The 19,366-nt window shown below is 32.1% G+C and overlaps 2 protein-coding genes across 2 annotated transcripts; both read left to right on the top strand.

Annotated features, from left to right (window-relative positions):
• The first annotated feature begins 5,149 nt into the window (after positions 1 to 5,149).
• LOC101500442 (uncharacterized) lies at positions 5,150 to 7,522 on the top strand. The gene is made up of 3 exons (XM_004499234.4): positions 5,150 to 5,396; positions 6,083 to 6,482; positions 6,584 to 7,522. The coding sequence occupies exons 1-3, from the start codon at positions 5,325 to 5,327 to the stop codon at positions 7,228 to 7,230; spliced, it is 1,119 nt and encodes a 372-aa protein (XP_004499291.1). The 5' UTR covers positions 5,150 to 5,324; the 3' UTR covers positions 7,231 to 7,522.
• Positions 7,523 to 8,391: 869 nt separating this feature from the next.
• LOC101500111 (vacuolar protein sorting-associated protein 35B) lies at positions 8,392 to 17,800 on the top strand. The gene is made up of 22 exons (XM_004499233.4): positions 8,392 to 8,678; positions 8,759 to 8,855; positions 8,963 to 9,086; positions 9,757 to 9,945; positions 10,151 to 10,238; positions 10,441 to 10,497; positions 10,591 to 10,680; positions 10,780 to 10,902; positions 11,531 to 11,605; positions 11,673 to 11,732; positions 12,297 to 12,413; positions 12,527 to 12,766; positions 12,836 to 12,901; positions 13,114 to 13,203; positions 13,294 to 13,383; positions 13,841 to 13,930; positions 14,088 to 14,156; positions 15,984 to 16,064; positions 16,152 to 16,259; positions 16,776 to 16,879; positions 17,137 to 17,250; positions 17,328 to 17,800. Exons 1-22 carry the CDS (start codon positions 8,586 to 8,588, stop codon positions 17,536 to 17,538), a joined length of 2,376 nt encoding a protein of 791 aa, XP_004499290.1. The 5' UTR covers positions 8,392 to 8,585; the 3' UTR covers positions 17,539 to 17,800.
• The last annotated feature ends 1,566 nt before the right edge of the window (positions 17,801 to 19,366 follow it).

Genomic DNA, 19,366 nt, shown 5'->3' with positions numbered 1-19,366 from the left:
ATGAGAAGAGGGAAATCAGTGGAGATGAGAATACCAAACAAGAGATTTAGAAATATTAAAGAGAAAAAACTGGAAAGAAAACGGATGAGGGAATTTGTTAACGTTGCCTTAACGGAATCTCACTTAAAGGGTAAAATTGAAATTATTTCAAAAGATAAAATACTGAAATGGGAAAAAAAAATTAAAGGACCAAAACGTTACCTGGAATTAAGTTAAAGGACCACAAATGTAATTTAGCCTATATTATATTATGCATGTGATCTTTTAAGTTTGAAATTTTTCTCAAGTTATTGTCATAAAATATTAAGATCTAATTGAAATGTCGCAACTGGTTGATTGTCAAGTTACTTTGTACGTGAATGAAGCTAAAATATTTATTACTTTATTTTTAAGACCATACGTATATTTAAATTGTTGTAGACGAAAAATATAAATAATTTATAAAATTTGATAAATATTTTTTAAAAGATTAATGCCAAGAACATATTGTTTCAACGTTTGGTAGATTTATAATGATCAAAAGTTTTTAGTTGAATTAATTGTTTTTAAAATTGAGATAGAAAAACTAACGGTTTAAATATAATATAAATTAAAAAATTAAATTGATATGAAATAAACTTAAATAACTTAAACATTAATTGAGTTAAATTTAAAGAAGTGTTAACATATTTTTTAATTTTTTTTAGTAGTTGTAAACAAAAATCTGGGACAACTTGTTTTGGGAGAGAGGAAGTATGTGATAAGGATGATAGGCTTTTTGTGAATAGTCAAATCCGAAAATGAAAAAAATAACACAGAGACGATCCTTAAAAAATATTTTGAAGTGAAAAAAGGTTTCAAACTTGACTTAGGCCTTTTGTTTTTGTTCAACAACTTTACTCAGGTCTTTCAAATTGTATTCAAGCTTCTTTAATTGGGCTTATTCTTATGATGCATATACAGTCCAATCTTTATTTCGCACAATTTTTTTGCTGCTAATCGCACCTAATATTGCCAATAATATAGAAATGGGCAATATGATGTATGAATCCTTTAAGTTTGATCTAAATGTATGATACTTTTTTCTTTCTTGCCAATTTGATTGTTTTATGTTTGATTTTGTTTACAATGTGTCAAGCTTTTAACAATGTTAAACTTTTATTAAATTAAAATTGCTAAGATTCTTTTTATCTTTTTTTTATTAATTTTATCAATCCAAATAAATTAATTTTTAGTTGACAACGATAATTATTTGAATTTAAGTTCAATCGAATTTTCGTTATCCAAAGTAAGGTCAAATAAATAAAATACAGTTGAATATGGATCAGTCAAATATTTCTTAAGTCTACATAGGTCTACAAAGGCTGTGAAAACATAAGAATTGGTTAAAATCTTAGTTTAACTTGATAATTTGATAGTTATGCTTGTGTCCCATGTTTTTAGTGTCATTGACGATCAACACTAGGGGTGAGAATAGGCCAGACCGGGTTTTGAAAGGCCTGAGCCTGGCCTACGGTTTATTTTTTAGGCCTAAGTCTGGCCTACGGCCTATCATAGGCTTTTTTTCCGATCTGGTCTCACCTTTTTAAAAGTCTGGTCTGGCCTGTAAGCCTATTTAAAAGCCTACTTAAAATAATTTTTAAAAAATATGAAACAAACATCCTTTAAATCCTAAAAAATAATTTTTTGTATCAACTAATAAATTTTTTTTCTTCTGAAACAAACACACTCATTATTAACTCTTAAACAAATATGGAACGATTGCTGATTGATTGACTAATTGAACGGCTACCGAATATGGAATGACTACCAAATATGGAATCGCTACCGAATATGGAACGACTACTGAATATGAAATGCTCACTGAGTGACTGCCTAATTGATATAATTTAAAATAGGAAATAATATTATTAATATAATAATAACAAATAATATTAATAAAAAATAAAATATATATATATATATATATATATATATATAGGCCGACCTGTCAAGTCTAATAGGTTTTTTTATATGCTTGAGCCTAACCAATAAATAGGCTTTAAAAACATCCTGAACCTAGCCTTTTTATTAAATAGGTCATGCCATAGGCCCCTGACGGACGACCTAGCCTATTCCCATCCCTAATTAACACATATGCACAACCTGAGGAAAAGTACCCGCAAATAATGGCAACGAGAAATGTTGTGAAGATAGGGAAGACAGGTCAGTCGTGCGGCATTATGTATCTCCTGAAGCGAAAGTTATCCTGTATTATTCATGTAATTATCTGAACAAGGCTACATTTCTAAAGGCCGCAATTTATGGAATTGTAAATTATTCAACACACGCAATCAATCAAACAATTGTTTTTACGCATATGTATCTCTTTATCGTTTTACTTTACTTTGTGCATTTCTTAGTTCTCAAAGATGGGGAACACAATTTTTCCTCAACGTAATAGTTTGAAGAAAAAGAAATCACAAATAAAATAAGATTTGAACTTGAGTTCTCTTTAATAATTTGTCTTTAAATAAAGCTCATTAACCCTTTGAACATAATTACTTAATTGAGAGTTTTATTTTGTATACAAATTAATTCATTAAAAATATAACTTGTTGAATAAATAAGGGTTAAATGAGTTTTTATTATCTATAAATGTACCATATTTTATTTTTAATCTCTTTATAATTTTTCCTAATATTTTTGATTCGTGATTGTAAGTTAATTAATGCATGTTATAATTTTTCATAATATTTTTTGTTAATAATTTTGGTTCGTGGCTTTTTCACGAGTTTTGTATATATATATATATCCCTCTTTTTAAAAAACTTTCTCTAATTGTCCTACTTTGAAACTTATTTCCCTAAATGCCCTACTTTTTTTCTTCACTAGGAGGTTTGGGGAAGCAACCACCTGAAGAACAAAATTTCTAAACGCAATAGAAGTTCGTTGTTTCCTGGAGAAGCGACCTCTAACTGAGAAATTTTTTTGGTTATATTTTAATATTTATTTATTAGTAGAATTATTTTAAAAAATAAAAATACTAATCATAAATTAAAATAAAAATACATTAATAAATTATAAATTAATTTTAAATTTTAACTATTATTATAATAAATAACTATTATAAATTATTTAAAATTTATAATAATTATTTTAAAACAAATATTATTATTATTCAGTTAGAGTTATTAATTTAATTATTTAAAAATAAAAATATTAATAATAAATTAAATAAAATATATTAATAAATAATAAAATACATTAATAATAATTTTAATAATAATGTGTCAAAACAAATAGGAGGAAGTTGTTATAATAGTAGGGAGTTGTCATAACATTGTACCAAAATAAATTACATGTCCCTAATATTTTGACTTTGTTAAGAAAATGCATTGTTATTTTATGGTCAAAATATTAGGGACACTGTTTTGACAGGTTATTCTAGCAACTCCAACTTATCAAAATATTAGAATATTAGGGAGACTTTATTTGTTTTGAAACGTTATTGTAGCAACTCCCTTTTATCGTCAAAATATTAAGGACACGTCAACACGTTATTATAACAACTTCATTCTATTTGTTTTGGCACATTATTATTAAAATTATTATTATTTTTATTATTATTATTATTATTATTAAAATTTGTAATATTATTAAATTTATTATTATTATTATTATTAATTTATTTTATTTTATTAATAGTATTTTGAATTTTTAAATTTTTTAATTATTTATAATTTATTAAATAATTTATAATAATTATTTATAATAATAATAATAATTAAAATATAAAAATTAATTTATAATTTATTAATGTAATTTATTTTAATTTATTATTAGTATTTTTATTTTTTAAATAATTAAATTAATAATTCTACTAATAAATAAATATTAGAATATAACAAAAAAAAAAAACTCTTCAGTTAGATGTCGCTTTCCCAAGAAACGATCTTCTATTGCATTTAGAAATTTTATTTTTTAGGTGGTCACACCCCCGAGAACGACCTCCTACTAAAGAAAAAAAGTAGGGCTTTTAGGAAAATAAGTTTCAAAGTAGCACAATTAGGAAATTTTTTTAAAAGAGGGATATATATATATAAAAAACTCCTTTTTCACAGACATATTGAAAATATTATAAGAATCTTTCATATAAAAATTATTTTTTTTAAAAGATGAATTAAATATAAAATTTTAATTATCAAAAGTTTAAAAAATTATATATAATTCATTCCATATTAAAAAGATTTAAATTTTTGTAGAGAAATTTTTATTATATTCTAAATATTAATGTAAAAAATTATTTCAAAATTCAGATAATACATATATTTTTCTATTATATCTTATTTTAAAAATAATTTTTTTTCAATATACTCTATATTAAAACTTATATACAAAATGATCTATATATTTTACGTTCGAAAGTTGCAAGACGAATATGACCATGAAGTAAATTTTTTCCCCTCTTATTTTGTGACAATTGAATAAATATTAAATCAATAAATAAAAATAACAAAATTAAATTAAATAAAATTAAACAAAATATATTAATAATTAATTTTTATTTTACGGCCTATCACAAATAAATTAGTAACCCTTATTAATAACTCCTCCTAATTTCCGTTCTATTTTACACTATATTATAAATAAATTAACAACTACGTCTTAAAAGTAAGAAGGAAATTAGAAGGAATTGATGTGTTAACAAATTAAATTCTGATAGAATTGTTAAGTTATTTACAATAATATATTCTTTTACTTAATATTTTTATTTTATTTTATTAATATAATTAATTTTTTTTATTTATTAATTTAATAATTTTACTTTATCTATTAAATATGACATTTTAATATATAAATTATTAAATATCTGGATGATAAAAATAAATGAATATAAAAGCAGATATAAAAACTATCAAAAAATATTTTAAAGACATTGGTCGAAGAAATATTTTAAAAGATTTTAAAGCTATATATCTGTAAGAATACAAAGTTTATTTAATTCAATAAATAAAAAATACAATTGATAAGAACATATATATATATATATATATATATATATATATATATATATAATTGAGGGTAATACGGTAATACGACAGCAGGAGAAAACGCGTGATGAATCAGGGTTCCGTGTGATGCTGAGAGTCGGTTACTCAGCCTATAAATACTAACCCTTGGCCTTCACACCTCTCTATTTGTCTTTTGGCTATTTCAGATCTTAGGGTTTCTTTTTTCTGTGGTTCTCCCTTATAGCCGCCAGAGAAAACTTCAACCACTTAGGTTTTCTTCTTCCCTTTCGAAATCAGATCTCGTTCGTTCGCGCGCGCGCTCTTTAATCAGACACAAATCTTTAATCGAAGATGTCTCGTTGCTTCCCTTTCCCACCTCCAGGGTATTTGAGGAATAGCGATGCCTTGATCGAACCGATTAAGGTTTGTTGAGCCAGTTTCGTTTCTGCGTTTGTGCTCAACTTCGTGCGTGTTCTTGATTAAATTCCTTTTTTATATACATATAAATAACATGCGACCCCTCTCTCTCTTTCTAATGTGATCGATAGTGATGGTTGCGATAATTACTATTAATAATAGGATCTAACCCTAAAAAACAATTTTCTAATTCGTAGTAACATGATCCTAATTTTCATGATAACAGATCTGGTTTATGTTATTTAGGGTTTTATTTACGGTTATTGGAATGGTTTTTCTGTAAGAAAAATATTTTGCAAGAGTTAATAACTGAATAGGGTTTTAAGATAGACCCAATTTCTACTAAAATTACGATCAATTTTTTTTAATATTGGTTGGTGGGTGTTTCTTATCCATGTGGTTTTAATTACTGTTTTAGAATTCTAAAACGTTTTTAAAAAAACTAAAATCAACTACATTTTGTCCAGTATCCGCACCCGTGTTTTCGTTTTCGGTAGTCGTGTTCATGTTAGAATTAGGTTATTAAGCGATTACACTAAGATTAATGTGTGACTTGTTATGCTCTATGTGCATGTGATTACTTGATTTTTGTATATGGTCTTCAAGCAAGATTGAAATGCTTGTATGTAGCGTGTTTGTTTCTTTGGTCTTTCCGATCCTCTATTTGAAAATTTTATTATGGTGCTTTAAAGCTCCGTATGGATTTGGATATGGAGAAGCCCAAGAAACACAGAACGGAGGAGGACAAGAAGGAGAGGAAAGAGAGGAAGAAGGAAAAGAAGGAGAAGAAGGAGAAGAAGAGGGAAAAGAAGGAGAAAAGGAAAGCCGAAAAAGAAAAGAAAGAAAAAGATTCAACTGTCACTCATGTCAGTTCCGGCGATAATAAGTCCAAGCCCATCAGTGAAGTTAAGGAACCCAAAGTCGATGGAAAGTTGCTAAAGGGTGATGATTGTGAGAATGAATTCTTTGAGAGGAGTGGTATTACAGAGGAACTTGACCAACCTGTCACTTCTCCACAAGAACCTTACTCTTCTGATAGCTCTCAAAGCAGCAAGAGGAAAAGGGTCACCTTGTTACCTAACAATGATCATGGTGAGGAAGCTTAAAAGCTTGTCTCAGTTACATTATTTGATGATGTGTTGTTCAACCCTTGTTTGCAATCTCATTTTTATTTGTATTCTTTTGTGAAACAGGACCTGCCATTCGAATTCGACTACCATTGAGGAAACATAGAGAACCTGAGGAATCCAAACAAGTATTTCAAATTGGGTCTTCTTCAAGAGGTGTGGAAATTGCAGCTTCAGTCACTCGAAATACTAGCAAAATTGTTTGTTCTGAACGACCATTGCCCTGCATCACCAAAGTACAGACAGATAAGCTACCTGTAAATTCTGATTCCAAAGTGAGCAAACCATTGCAAAAGTTGGTTCAAGCAAATAAGCTACCCGGAAATTCTGATTCCAAAGTTAGCAAACCATTGCAAAAGTTGGTTCAAGCAAATAAGCTACCCGGAAATTCTGATTCCAAAGTTAGCAAACCATTGCAAAAGTTGGTTCAAGGAGATACTGTGGCAGCAAGTAAGAAAGTTGATGATGCAAGTCAAAGAATGGAATTGTTCTATAACTCTTTTCTTCAGATTCCGCCGCTAACATATGATGGACTCGGTCCATTAGATCAAGATTGGTTATTTAGTTCAGTACCAACAGAATCAATGCCTGTCTCAAAAAAACAGAAGTTTGATTCTGATGCCTTTCAGTGTTCAAAATCTCTACGGCCGCCTCGGGCTCAATATATGCCAGACGTTGGAATTTATGCGTTGCCATACACAGTTCCATTTTGATTCTTTTGGAAATTTTTGTAGGACAATAGATGTAGCTTTTAGTAGAGGTCCCAGTGTTCTGCAACATTGAAAGAGAACCAGGGCATAATTTTTTTAAGAGAGAAAAGAATACCTACCTACATGTCATTGGGACAGAGAATGAACATTCTTTTTGCCTACATGATTGATTGAAGTAATTTTGACTTCGATACCAGACACCAACAGTAGTATTCGGAGAATGTACAGACTAACTTGCGTTTGTTTTACAATTATATGAAAAAATACTGACACTTATAAACCCATTTATTACTTATATATGGTTTTACTGCCGTCAATGAGATTGTTCATGCATCGATTGTTTTTGAAACTACGTTCTATTACCCATATTCAGTAACTCTCCATGAATAGATAATTAAGCAGCTGCACGACATATTAAAATCACCTAGTCAGTTAAGGGACGATGTTGATTGGAAATCTAAACATAGGACTGTTGCCTCTCAACATAATCGTGCAACAACAGTTAATAAAAAGAAAAAGAAACAAGTAATAATGACAGGGCCTAGTCTATTGAATTCAATCGCAACAGTCTCTTTCTAGCTGGTGGAGAAGGTTTTGAAGTTCATCATGAACTTGCCCAAGTGATCATTGAGATGGACTACATACTACTATAAGCTTGTGGTTGACGTTATCCATGTACATACGAAAATAGTAATGACCAACGGTACATCATTAAATATAAGTTTTTTAGCAATACATTTTTCTATAAAAGAAAATTAAATTTGGAGACACATCTGAGGTAAATAAACCGACTCCAATTAAAATTTACAACGAAATATATATATATATATATATATATATATCAACAAATAATTATTAACAATTAATAATAACTCGCCTTAACAACAAATAATTAAATAATTATTTTTGATTTAAAATATGTACAATATAATATGATGTATTGAATGGTTTAATTGTATTTGAGTATAAAATTGTTTTATACAATTAGTTTACCGTAAACTCATAATTTAATAGGACCCGTGAATTTTACTATTTGATCAATCTAATCTATAGATTCCTAGAGGGAGAGTATGGAGTTGCTCAACTAATAATTCATCTAGTAAATTATTAGTCACCAAAATCAAGTTAAACACATTGCACTTTGGACACTCTCGTTGAGAATAAGTAGTAGTTGCCTTGGCGTGTCACGTTGGTGGGGCTCATCGTTTTTACATTACTACTACTTGATTGATTCATTCATTCACCGTGCTTTTATCACGTCATAATTAAATCATACCATATCATACACGGCGTCAACCATCTTCTCTCGAGATTCAGTTCAACTGTTCAACTTTCGAAACCTCAGCGATCTCATAGAAATGATAGCAAAGGACTTCGACGACGAAGATAAATGGCTCGCCGAAGGGATCGCTTCCATTCAACACAATGCATTCTTCATGCATCGCGCTCTCGTACTCACTCACTTTCATAACCTAATTCCCAATTTCCTTTTCCTTTTAAGCTTTATCCATTAATTGAATCGAATTCGCAGGACGATAACAATCTCAGAGACTCTCTCAAATTCTCAGCGCAGATGCTATCGGAACTTCGAACTTCTAGGCTATCACCTCATAAATATTATGAACTGTGTAAAATTCCTCTTCGCTTTTTTTGTATCTTACATTTCGCTCACTCTTTTGCTTAGGCTTGCTTCAATTATTCATATGTATTCGGTGATTTCTTCTTTTCGCTTAAGATATGAGAGCCTTTGATGAGCTACGGAGGTTGGAGATGTTCTTCAAAGACGAAAGTAGACACGGTGTTTCCATTGTTGATCTGTATGAGCTTGTTCAACATGCTGGGAATATATTGCCTAGATTGTAAGTGGTTTTTGCAATCAACATTCAACCACTGCTTGTGCTTCTTAGCCTACTTTTGGTTACACGTTTTTACCTCCTCGAATCACGTTTTGGTTAGTCAAATTCGATTTGACCATATGTTTGGCTTTCGGCTTTAAAATTGTTTCCAGTCCCAAAATCAATTCCAGCTAAAAGCTAAGTTTATGATTGGATGAGCTGTGAATTTGGCAAACCATGATTTTGTTGAAGCTCCAAATTGAAGCTTCTGTTCACAATGGCTCAGTGTGATTCTTTCATTCTCACTACAAATCTATACATGCACTAATATTTCTAACTTCTGTAGTAACGTAGAATCAATTCTCAATTTTATTGACATACACACACTCACATTAAAGCAATTATGATCCAAATTATCCAAACATAAATTGATAAAAATCACTTTTTTGTGAATGTATCCAAATATGATCACTTTACACTAAACTCTCCATCAACCAAAATCAAGTTTATTTAATCAATTCAGTAAAAATCAATTTTTGTCACTGCAGAACCAAACATGCACTTATTTGAACTTGAATAGTTATGTGATTTCGACAATAGTCCAGTGTGGTTTTTTATGAGAAGCTTAGCTGAAAAGAACACTTGATTCTTGTTCTGAATGAGTGTGACGCTATTGTTTTTAATTTACTGCCAGGTATCTTCTTTGCACAGTAGGATCCGTTTACCTTAGATGTAAGGATACTCCTGTAAGGGACGTTCTTAAAGACCTAGTGGAAATGTGTCGAGGGATTCAGCATCCGATTCGTGGTCTGTTTTTGAGGAGTTATCTTTCACAAGTCAGTAGAGACAAGTTGCCCGATATTGGCTCTGAATATGAAGAAGGGTGAGGCCATCTTTACTTGGTTGTAATTCATTAGTAGTTTTTGAATATCTTGTGTTAGTTAGTCTATATTCAGAAAAGTTTGTACTTCCCCCTCCTATATTTGGTTTCTATTTTGAACATGGAATAATTTATATTTTTTGATGTTATGTTTTGGTGAACAAAAATTAAATTAATCGGGTTTGGGTGCGGATGCTTTTTCATGCAGGGATTATGGCACTGTGAAGGATGCAGTTGAATTTGTTCTAGAGAATTTCTCAGAAATGAATAAGCTCTGGGTTCGATTGCAACATCAGGTTCTTTAAGCTTCTTTCCCTTTTATCTAATCTTGTTTTACCAGATGCATAGCACCACAGTACTTGCATGCCATAGCCATAGAGGTAAAAATAAATCATGAGAACATGATTTCTGGCCATGCAGGTGTTATGGTGCTACTGAATCATGCTTAATCTTTGGCGATCCTGAGCTAGGCCTTCAATTGGGCTTTCTGGTCTGCAGGGACCCGGTCGGGTAAGAGAGAAGAAGGATAAAGAAAGGAACGAGCTTCGCGATCTGGTAATACAAAAATGCGACTCTATCTCCTTATGAAGCTGTGTGATATACCTTTGTGCAAATAGGTTACACGTTTTCCTTTTCTCAAATTATTAGGTAGGGAAAAACCTCCACGTACTGAGTCAGATAGATGGTGTGGACCTTGAGATGTACAAAGACACTGTCCTTCCAAGTGTTCTAGAGCAGGTCTATTAAAGTACTTTTTCTCCCTAAAAAGTATTTTTTCCTCTTATTGTTAGCCTTGATTTTATAATGGCTCTCAACTGTCTAAACTGGCTTGAGCAGGTTGTCAACTGTAAAGACGAGCTTGCCCAATTTTATCTCATGGAGTGCATAATCCAGGTTTTTCCAGATGAATACCACTTGCAGACACTTGAGACACTCTTAGGTGCTTTCCCCCAATTGCAGGTGAGCAACATGATTATATTGGAAATAGAAAACTCTAAGGTTTAAAAGTACGTAAAGCCATGTGAGCTATAAATAGCTGATAATACGTTTGATTGATCATGAATCTAGGCAATTTGAATGGTGGCTACTACTACTACTACTACCACTGCTCTCTTGAATTAAATCTTAATAACACCTTGAATTTTGTGGCAATGTTGTACAAGATATATGATTACATTTGAAAACACAATGTGTTTGGATAAGGTATTTAAGCACAAAAATAGTTGATGTTTGTGAGGAATGAAAATTTTGTTTCTGCCTCTAATCTTCTTCATGGAGGAAGTTTCATTTATGAAATTAAATTCATTATATTGATTTCTGAAATTTAAAATTCTCAATCCAAAACAATCCTTGTTTATTTTCTTGTTTCTTTAGTGTGCTCGATTAGTGGCGAGTTTATTTGCATGAACGTTCAAGAATTTTACTGGAAGTAGGGGGTTATCCATGTGACTTTCTTTTAGAACATATATATATATGGGGATTCTCTGATAAGTGTGAGTGAAGGCAGTGCAAAATGTTCGTTTTATCTCTGATTTTCTTAAAGTTGAGAACATTTTCTCTGCTCTGACTGACTGGATTGTATTTGCAGCCCACAGTAGACATCAAGACAGTGTTATCTCAGTTAATGGACAGGTTGTCAAATTATGCCGCATCAAGTACTGAAGTAAGTTTTGTGCACCTTTGTCATAAGTTAAGCTCCCATTTGTTTGTTGATATCATTTATGCCTCAGGTATTACCCGAATTTTTGCAAGTGGAAGCATTTACCAAACTAAGCACTGCAATAAGCAGGGTAAGCTGCATTTTTTCGAGTTTGAAACTTTTACATATACATGTTCTGTGAGAACTAAAGAAAAAGATCTCCCAATAAAACTACAGACTATCAACTACGAAGGAACAAATGTGGTGATCTTGTCCAATGGCTTTCCCCCTTCAAGATTAATGTTTTGCAGCAGTTCCTTTAAACCAAAACGTATTCACATAATGTTACCTCTAGAATTCTTGAAGCATGGGTTTCTGTACTATTATTTCTTGTTCTCTTTCAAAATATTTTTGAACTTGTATGCTTAGAAGTTGTACGGGTTGGCAGCACACTGTTGGAAGCTTTTTGGAAATGTTCATTCATGGGTTTCCTAGGTATAACTCAAAGGCAAGGCTATATAATGTCGTCATCCTGGTTTCATTTGGTGTCATATTATAGTCGGTCAATTTTTTAGGACTAGACCATATTCCCCTAAGAAAATAAATCGGAGAGAAAGAAAGGAACAGTGTCAGTTCTTTGTGCCTGCTAATTATGCTTTTTATTGTGTGGGCTGTGGATTTGTAATCCAAGACCATAACCTGCATTTGACTGCAGGTGATAGAAGCACAGGTTGACATGCCTATTGTGGGAGCAATAGCTTTGCATGTTTCTCTTCTTACATTTACTCTCCGTGTTCATCCAGATCGACTTGATTATGTGGATCAAGTACTGGTGAGTTACTTTTCAAACATCACATCATCTTCTTGATCTGCTGTTTTCATATGGCATTGTGTGGATATGGCTTTCATATTAGCTAAGTTGCATTTTTTATGGAATTTATGCAGGGATCATGTGTCAAGAAGCTGTCTGGAAAACCAAAGCTCGATGACAATAGAGCAACAAAGCAAGTTGTTGCACTTTTAAGTGCCCCACTTGATAAATACAATGATGTTGTGACTGCCCTGACACTTTCCAATTATCCTCGTGTGATGGATCATCTTGATAATGTCACAAATAAAGTCATGGCTCTGGTTATTATCCAAAGCATTATGAAGAATAACACTTACATATCTACTGCTGATAAGGTACATTACCTTACTGTTGGTTCATTATAAAACTTTATCTATGTAACAATGTTCTATGTGCTTTTTTAGGTTGAAGTTTTATTTGAATTAATAAAAGGGCTTATAATAGATTTGGATGGAAGTTCTGAGGAAGAGGTATGGCTGATACTATTATTGTTTTTGACCTTTTGCTTGTAAGGTACAATTACTTCATGTAACCTGTACGTTTTGAAATCTTAATTAATTTTTTTGTATATGACCAAACCAAACTTGTTAAAGATATCTATGCTTAGTGCATATTTTCTAAATAAGTATAGTATTTGCTCATGCTCACCCCAATTTTAACACTATTTTCATGTTACCTATAGGTTGATGAAGAAGATTTCAGCGAGGAACAAAACTCTGTTGCTCGCCTCATAAACATGCTTCATAATCATGACCCAGAGGAAATGTTCAAGGTAATTACAAGTGTGTTAAGAGTCTAATTGAATTCCTCTGGTATTTTTCTATCAACTCCTACACCTAACTTGTGACTCACTGAACTTCAGATAATATGTACTGTAAAGAAACATATTATTAGTGGAGGACCAAGGCGCTTACCTTTCACCGTTCCTTCTCTTATATTTTCTGCACTCAAGGTATATTTCTTCCTTTATTGTACTATTCTTTCGATGTTTTTTTTCTACTATATTTAGCATGCTTCTTGAGTGGAACTCTACATTGTGGTGGATTGTGAATTATTTGAATGGAGCTGCCAGGTATTGTCAGGTCCATATTCCATAATAAATCCATCAATTGATTATAGATGGCTCCTTTAACCAACCCCTTAAGTTCGTGGAAGCATTTTGTAAACATTTACAAAATGTTGTACCATAGCAATAACTTCAACTTTACAGTCTTATGGTTTTATATTTGTGATTTAATGGTCAACCTCAAATTATTTTAACCTTGTGGTAGCTTTTATTGTGACAAATATTATGGCATCATTTTACTTAAATTGTACCCCTCCCTGTGTAGGTGGGGTTTACTTCGTATGAGTGAAGAACTGAGCTCTTTATTTGTCTTATATTTCCTTTTAATCATGCTTTACTGCAGTTGATCAGGCAATTGCAAGGCCAAGGTGGAGACGTAGCAGGAGAAGAAGAACCTGCAACCCCCAGAAAAATATTTCAGCTTTTAAACGAGGTAAATTAAAAATGTACTTTGAAGAATAATTTACTAGTTTTGTTTCACTTGCCCATACTGTGTAGTGTACTAAGTCCCTTGTTATATTTATTTTATGTTTTATGTACCATATATTGTCATCATCGTGTGATGGAAAAATAACAGTATTTTGATACAGACCATCGAAGCTCTATCCTCTATATCATCTCCTGAACTTGCCCTGAGACTGTATTTGCACTGTGCTGAGGTATGCTTGACCTTGTAAACTTAAATGATCAATTTGTTTTGCTTTTGTTTCCCCCTTCCCTCTCAATCAGCCACCCAAATACTAAGAAAAAGGACTGCATATTAAGTTGGGGCTTGAAAACTGATTCTCTGCGTCTGCCACCAGAACATATTTTATGGGCATACTACTTTCCCCCATAGGTTGAGGGTTTAGCTCTTTAGTTTGAATGGGGAAGTGATTTTTATGGGTTTTTCGCAGAGGCTTTACTATTATAACACTGGGAAAAGAGTGAGCAACCACCCAACATTTAGTGCCTTTTGCAAATTGATAGACCCACGGTTGTTAGAAGGATAGGGTAGGGAATATTAATGTAATCACTCAAAATGGACAGCATAATAACTTTATGCACGGACAGGTGGTATTTGGGATTGGGGAGTGTGATGACCTAATCATGGGAAATGTGGGGAGGTAGTTAGTTATAAAGGGAGTGAAAGGGGTAAGTGGGCAGCATGGAATGTTTGGAAATAAAAGTGTTAGCAACACTCACTCTAACAATCTTTCCAACACTCACTCTCTTATTGGGTGAAATTCATGTACGTCTCACTACTTTATTTCCAAAATGGTGCAACCTACATTAATTTCACCCAATAAAAAAAAAAGTGTTGGAAAGAGAGTGTTGCGAACACTTCTTTTTTGGAAAAAGCCTAGGCAAGCATTATGCTTGAGGGAGGAATTCATCTTCTATTTTCTTACTAAGAGTCTCTGCATTTTCTGCTTTTCTACTCAGTTTACAGTTCTGTCTTATGATTTTAAAGGGCATAGCGCCGTATTTCATATATTTTCTAATACATATATCTGAATTATGTCACAAATGTGTGGCTGGAACTTTCACTTATTTCCAAATAGTCCTTAAACTTCTAGTATTGTGATAAGTATTTAAGCACTAGGGGGACATTCTGATAGAAAACAGAATTTTATTGACTAGAATTGATGAGCTCTGAAGCTCTTACAATGCTGAAAATATGAAAATGCAGAAAAAGAAATAAACCAGAGTTCTAAGAACTCCTAAACCAGAGCAGAATTGCTCCTAACCAGAGAAGGAATTCCCCTAATTGTTTCTTAGAATATTTTCTGAATATCTTCCCCTCTTCCTATTCCCTCATTCTTATAACATAAAATAAATGACATTATTAATTAGTTTTTATTCCTTTCATTCATCCTTCTTGAAACTGAATGTCTTTCCCACTTCCCCCTCTTTAATGGAATATCAGTAGAATAAGATACATTGTTACTAGCATTTATTCCCTCCATTCATCATTCTAGAAACTGAATGTGTGTGTGAAGTGTGTGACTTGGTTGAGTGGGCCCTACTCTTTGGGCCCTCATTCTTCTTAATTTGCAGTGTTCTATCACATTCCCTTAAGAAAGATATCAATGGGGAAAAATCTAGCCACTTAAATACTCCAACCATCCCATACTACTCATGTGGGACTTGGACACCCCATAATAGTCAATTCCCTATCATAACACCACGCCTGAGAGTAAATGTCCTGGCTGTCTATGACACTTTACTCTGTGCCTTTCTGATCAGCCCAGAGTAGATAGGAACTGGATTAGATTGGGGATGAAAAGAATGCATTGTTATTGAATGAAGCTATAGTTTAAGGGGCATCTTTGCAAAAGGCACAATGTTTATGGTGATTGTATGCTTTTCTCCCTAATCACATAACTATTAGCTTTAATGTTTTCCTGACAGTGTTATGGTTTTTTATCCTGATTATGATAAAGTCTCATTTTCCACCATTGTTTGTGACTGTGTTTTAAAAGTCTTTTCTTTGTGATTATCAGGCTGCTAATGACTGTGACATTGAGCCTGTTGCTTATGAATTTTTCACCCAGGCATTTGTACTATATGAAGAAGAAATTGCGGTACTTGTTAATAAAGCAATCCTTTTTAAGATTTTGTTTATCTGACTACTGCGGCCTTTTCTCATCTTTCTATTGATAATAATTTAGGACTCTAAAGCCCAAGTAACTGCAATACATTTAATTATTGGGACTCTCCAGAGAATGAGCATCTTTGGCATTGAGAACAGGGATACATTGACACACAAGGCCACAGGGGTATATTACTGATTACTTGTTTTCCTTTTTCTCTCTCCTCTTTTTCTTGAAAAGAGTATGTATGCATGAGGGATAACGATGGGGATTGAAAGGGACACGAGGGGAGGTAATAATTCCTCTTTTTGGAGGTTTAAGCATTTTTTGGAGGGAAAGGGCACATTCGGGGATTATTCAAATTCTCTCAAACCGAGCTTCTTAAAATAATAAATAAGGACTATATTGAAATGTTACACTTCTAGTAAATTAGTAATCCATTCCCTCCTTTCACTAATCATTCATGCATGTGGAAGGCAATTCTTTTCCACGTCACCCCTTCCCTTTGTATTTTAATCCATACTCGTCTCCCCTTATCTTTCACCCCATGATGGTAAAAATTCCATTATAAATTAAAGGTGTGTGGTGAGTTTTCCCAGGAGGATGGCCATTAGACAAATGGTTTGTGGCAATTGTTATTCAGCTTTTTAATGTATTAATGCCACGACCTAAGATGTCGTATGACGTTCTATCTTTCTGCAGTACTCTGCAAAGCTTTTGAAGAAACCCGATCAGTGTCGAGCTGTTTATGCATGCTCTCATCTCTTCTGGGTTGATGATCAAGATGGTATTAAAGATGGAGAAAGGTATGCTGGTAAATGCTCAATTAGGTTTAATTAGGATGATTTGGTTGATTTCATGCATTGATTCCTCTTGTGTTTTCTGAAACAATTATGTCCTATACTCAATGTAGCATCAATGTTAATGAAGCATTTATGACTTTGCATGATTTATAAAATGTAATTTTATGTCACTGCATCATTGACGTAGGGGCTTATAAATTGCCACCTTTCTCGACTTCTGGTTTTTCTCTTGGACATGAGTTGTTTACAATTTGATACAGGGTATTGCTTTGCCTTAAGCGTGCTTTAAGGATTGCAAATGCTGCTCAGCAAATGGCCAATGTAGCCAGGGGTAGCAGCGGTCCAGTTACACTTTTTGTTGAAATACTGAACAAGTTAGTCACCTTAAGCCTATAAAACTGTTATTGTACTGTTTTCTTGGCTTTTTTACTTACGGATAAATATGTTCTAGGTACATTTACTATTTTGAGAAAGGAAATCCACAGATTACTGGTGCTACTATTCAGGGGCTTATAGAATTAATCAAGACTGAGATGCAGAGTGACTCTGCATCAGCTCTTCCAGCTTCAGATGCTTTCTTTGCTAGCACACTGAGGTACATTCAATTTCAAAAACAGAAGGGTGGAATACTGGGTGAAAAATATGATTCTATCAAGGTCTAAATCACAAATTTGTGCTGAATTGACATATTTGAGACGCTTAAATGTACAGCTATGCAGAAAACCAATCATGTATTTAATCAGTGTTTATCTTCATCCCAACAGCAAAAATAGGTTTCTCAAGTTCATAACTTATGCATTAAAATTGCAGTGTCATTGAGGTCATTTCTAAAGCACGTGTTGAAATGTCTGCAGTGGCAACAGGGTCATTTTACAGCATGATTGACATTTGCAGTTTAATTGAACATGTCCAGTTCACTCATCAGAGGTTGCCTCGACTGATAATATGCCCAATCCATTTAATTTAATTTTAAAAACTAATAGATTTCAAAATCTGGTGAGAATTGAAAGAAAGAAAATAAAAACAGTTCAAAGTAAGTGAAAACTGCTTGAAATACAAGTGGCGATGAATTGGTTTGTTTTAATATTATCTTATCTATGGTAATTTTAATTTTTTAATTTCTAAAAATATATTTCGTCTAATAAATGTTTAATAATAAACTAAAGGGTTTCATATACGTCATTTGTTATTTTCATAATTTTCTATTGATTTATATTTTGTAGAAAATAATGATTATTTTATATTAACTTGAAATTTGATTTATTAATAGTTTTTGTTAATTTGTTATTCGACATATTATATGATATGAAAAACATGTAAAAGTGTAGCTCAATTACGTTGTGAACATGGTTAAATGATTAAACCGTGAATTTGCTGTTTTTATGAGTTTAATGACCGTGTAATTTTGAAAATAGAACTAATATTTTCCAGTGTACTGTACCTTACAAACTCAATGTCGCCGTTGAATGCGAAAAATAAAGAGTAGGAGGATTAGGATCCAATCAAACATCATTTAAGGGCGTGTTCATTATTTCACAATTAAATTTTTTAGGTTTTATAATTTTTATTTTTTTTATATAGAATGATAAATATTAAATTTCACTAAAACTTTATATAAGTGAGACATTTTAAGTTCAAACATAAGATATAATATTCAATTTAATAATATCGTTATTTACTGATTAATTCAGAATTTAATTTTATAATTTATAAAAATCTTAGACATAATATTTAATTTCATAATATCGATATTTACCGATTAATTTAAAATTTAATTTTATAATTTAAAAAATATATAAATGAGATTTAATAAATTTTGACGAAGAGATTATTTACATGATATTTTTATGTTTAATTCAAAAAATAAAAGAATACAAATTCAAAGGAGCAGAAGAGCACATCCACTCAATTACTTGCATCTTTTTGTCACTCAATTGTGGATATGAAAATTAACCAGCTTCTTGCTACATCACCTCACAAACACCCAATCCAGTTCCTCTAGCGCTGCTGTGGAAACCAAAAGTGTCATGTATTGCTGGGCAAAATGGGGAGTAACATACATGGACCATGTTTCCATGCAAATCAGTGGTCGAAGCCTAACTTGATCTCCCTAGAAAGATTCAAAGGATAATGCCAAAAGAAATGCAAATTACATTCACTACCATCCAGGGTTGGCCCGACAAGTTGTCAAAGTCTCATGACTTTATTTCAATTACTAGCAAGCAAGATCTTTGTAGCACCACTTTAAAAGGTATTAGTACGACATCAATACATGTAGTTAGTTACATTTAAATATTTTATTTTCTTAAACTATTATCGGTGATGTTATTGGGGAATGCACGGCAGTGCCTCATTCTTTTCCTTTGGTCCAATAGAGTTCTTTCTTAGTGATTAAGTATTATAGTTAGAATGCTTCTCAAGTTATTACTTGATTTAATTTTCCAACAATTGGTGTCAAATGTCACTGTGGTGTCAGTCATAGTCCAAGAC

Source organism: Cicer arietinum, chromosome 4 (assembly GCF_000331145.2).
Source record: "Cicer arietinum cultivar CDC Frontier isolate Library 1 chromosome 4, Cicar.CDCFrontier_v2.0, whole genome shotgun sequence".
Classification (NCBI taxonomy): domain Eukaryota; kingdom Viridiplantae; phylum Streptophyta; class Magnoliopsida; order Fabales; family Fabaceae; genus Cicer; species Cicer arietinum.
Note: the sequence above shows the minus strand (reverse complement) of the source record. Positions and strands in the feature narration are given on the sequence as shown.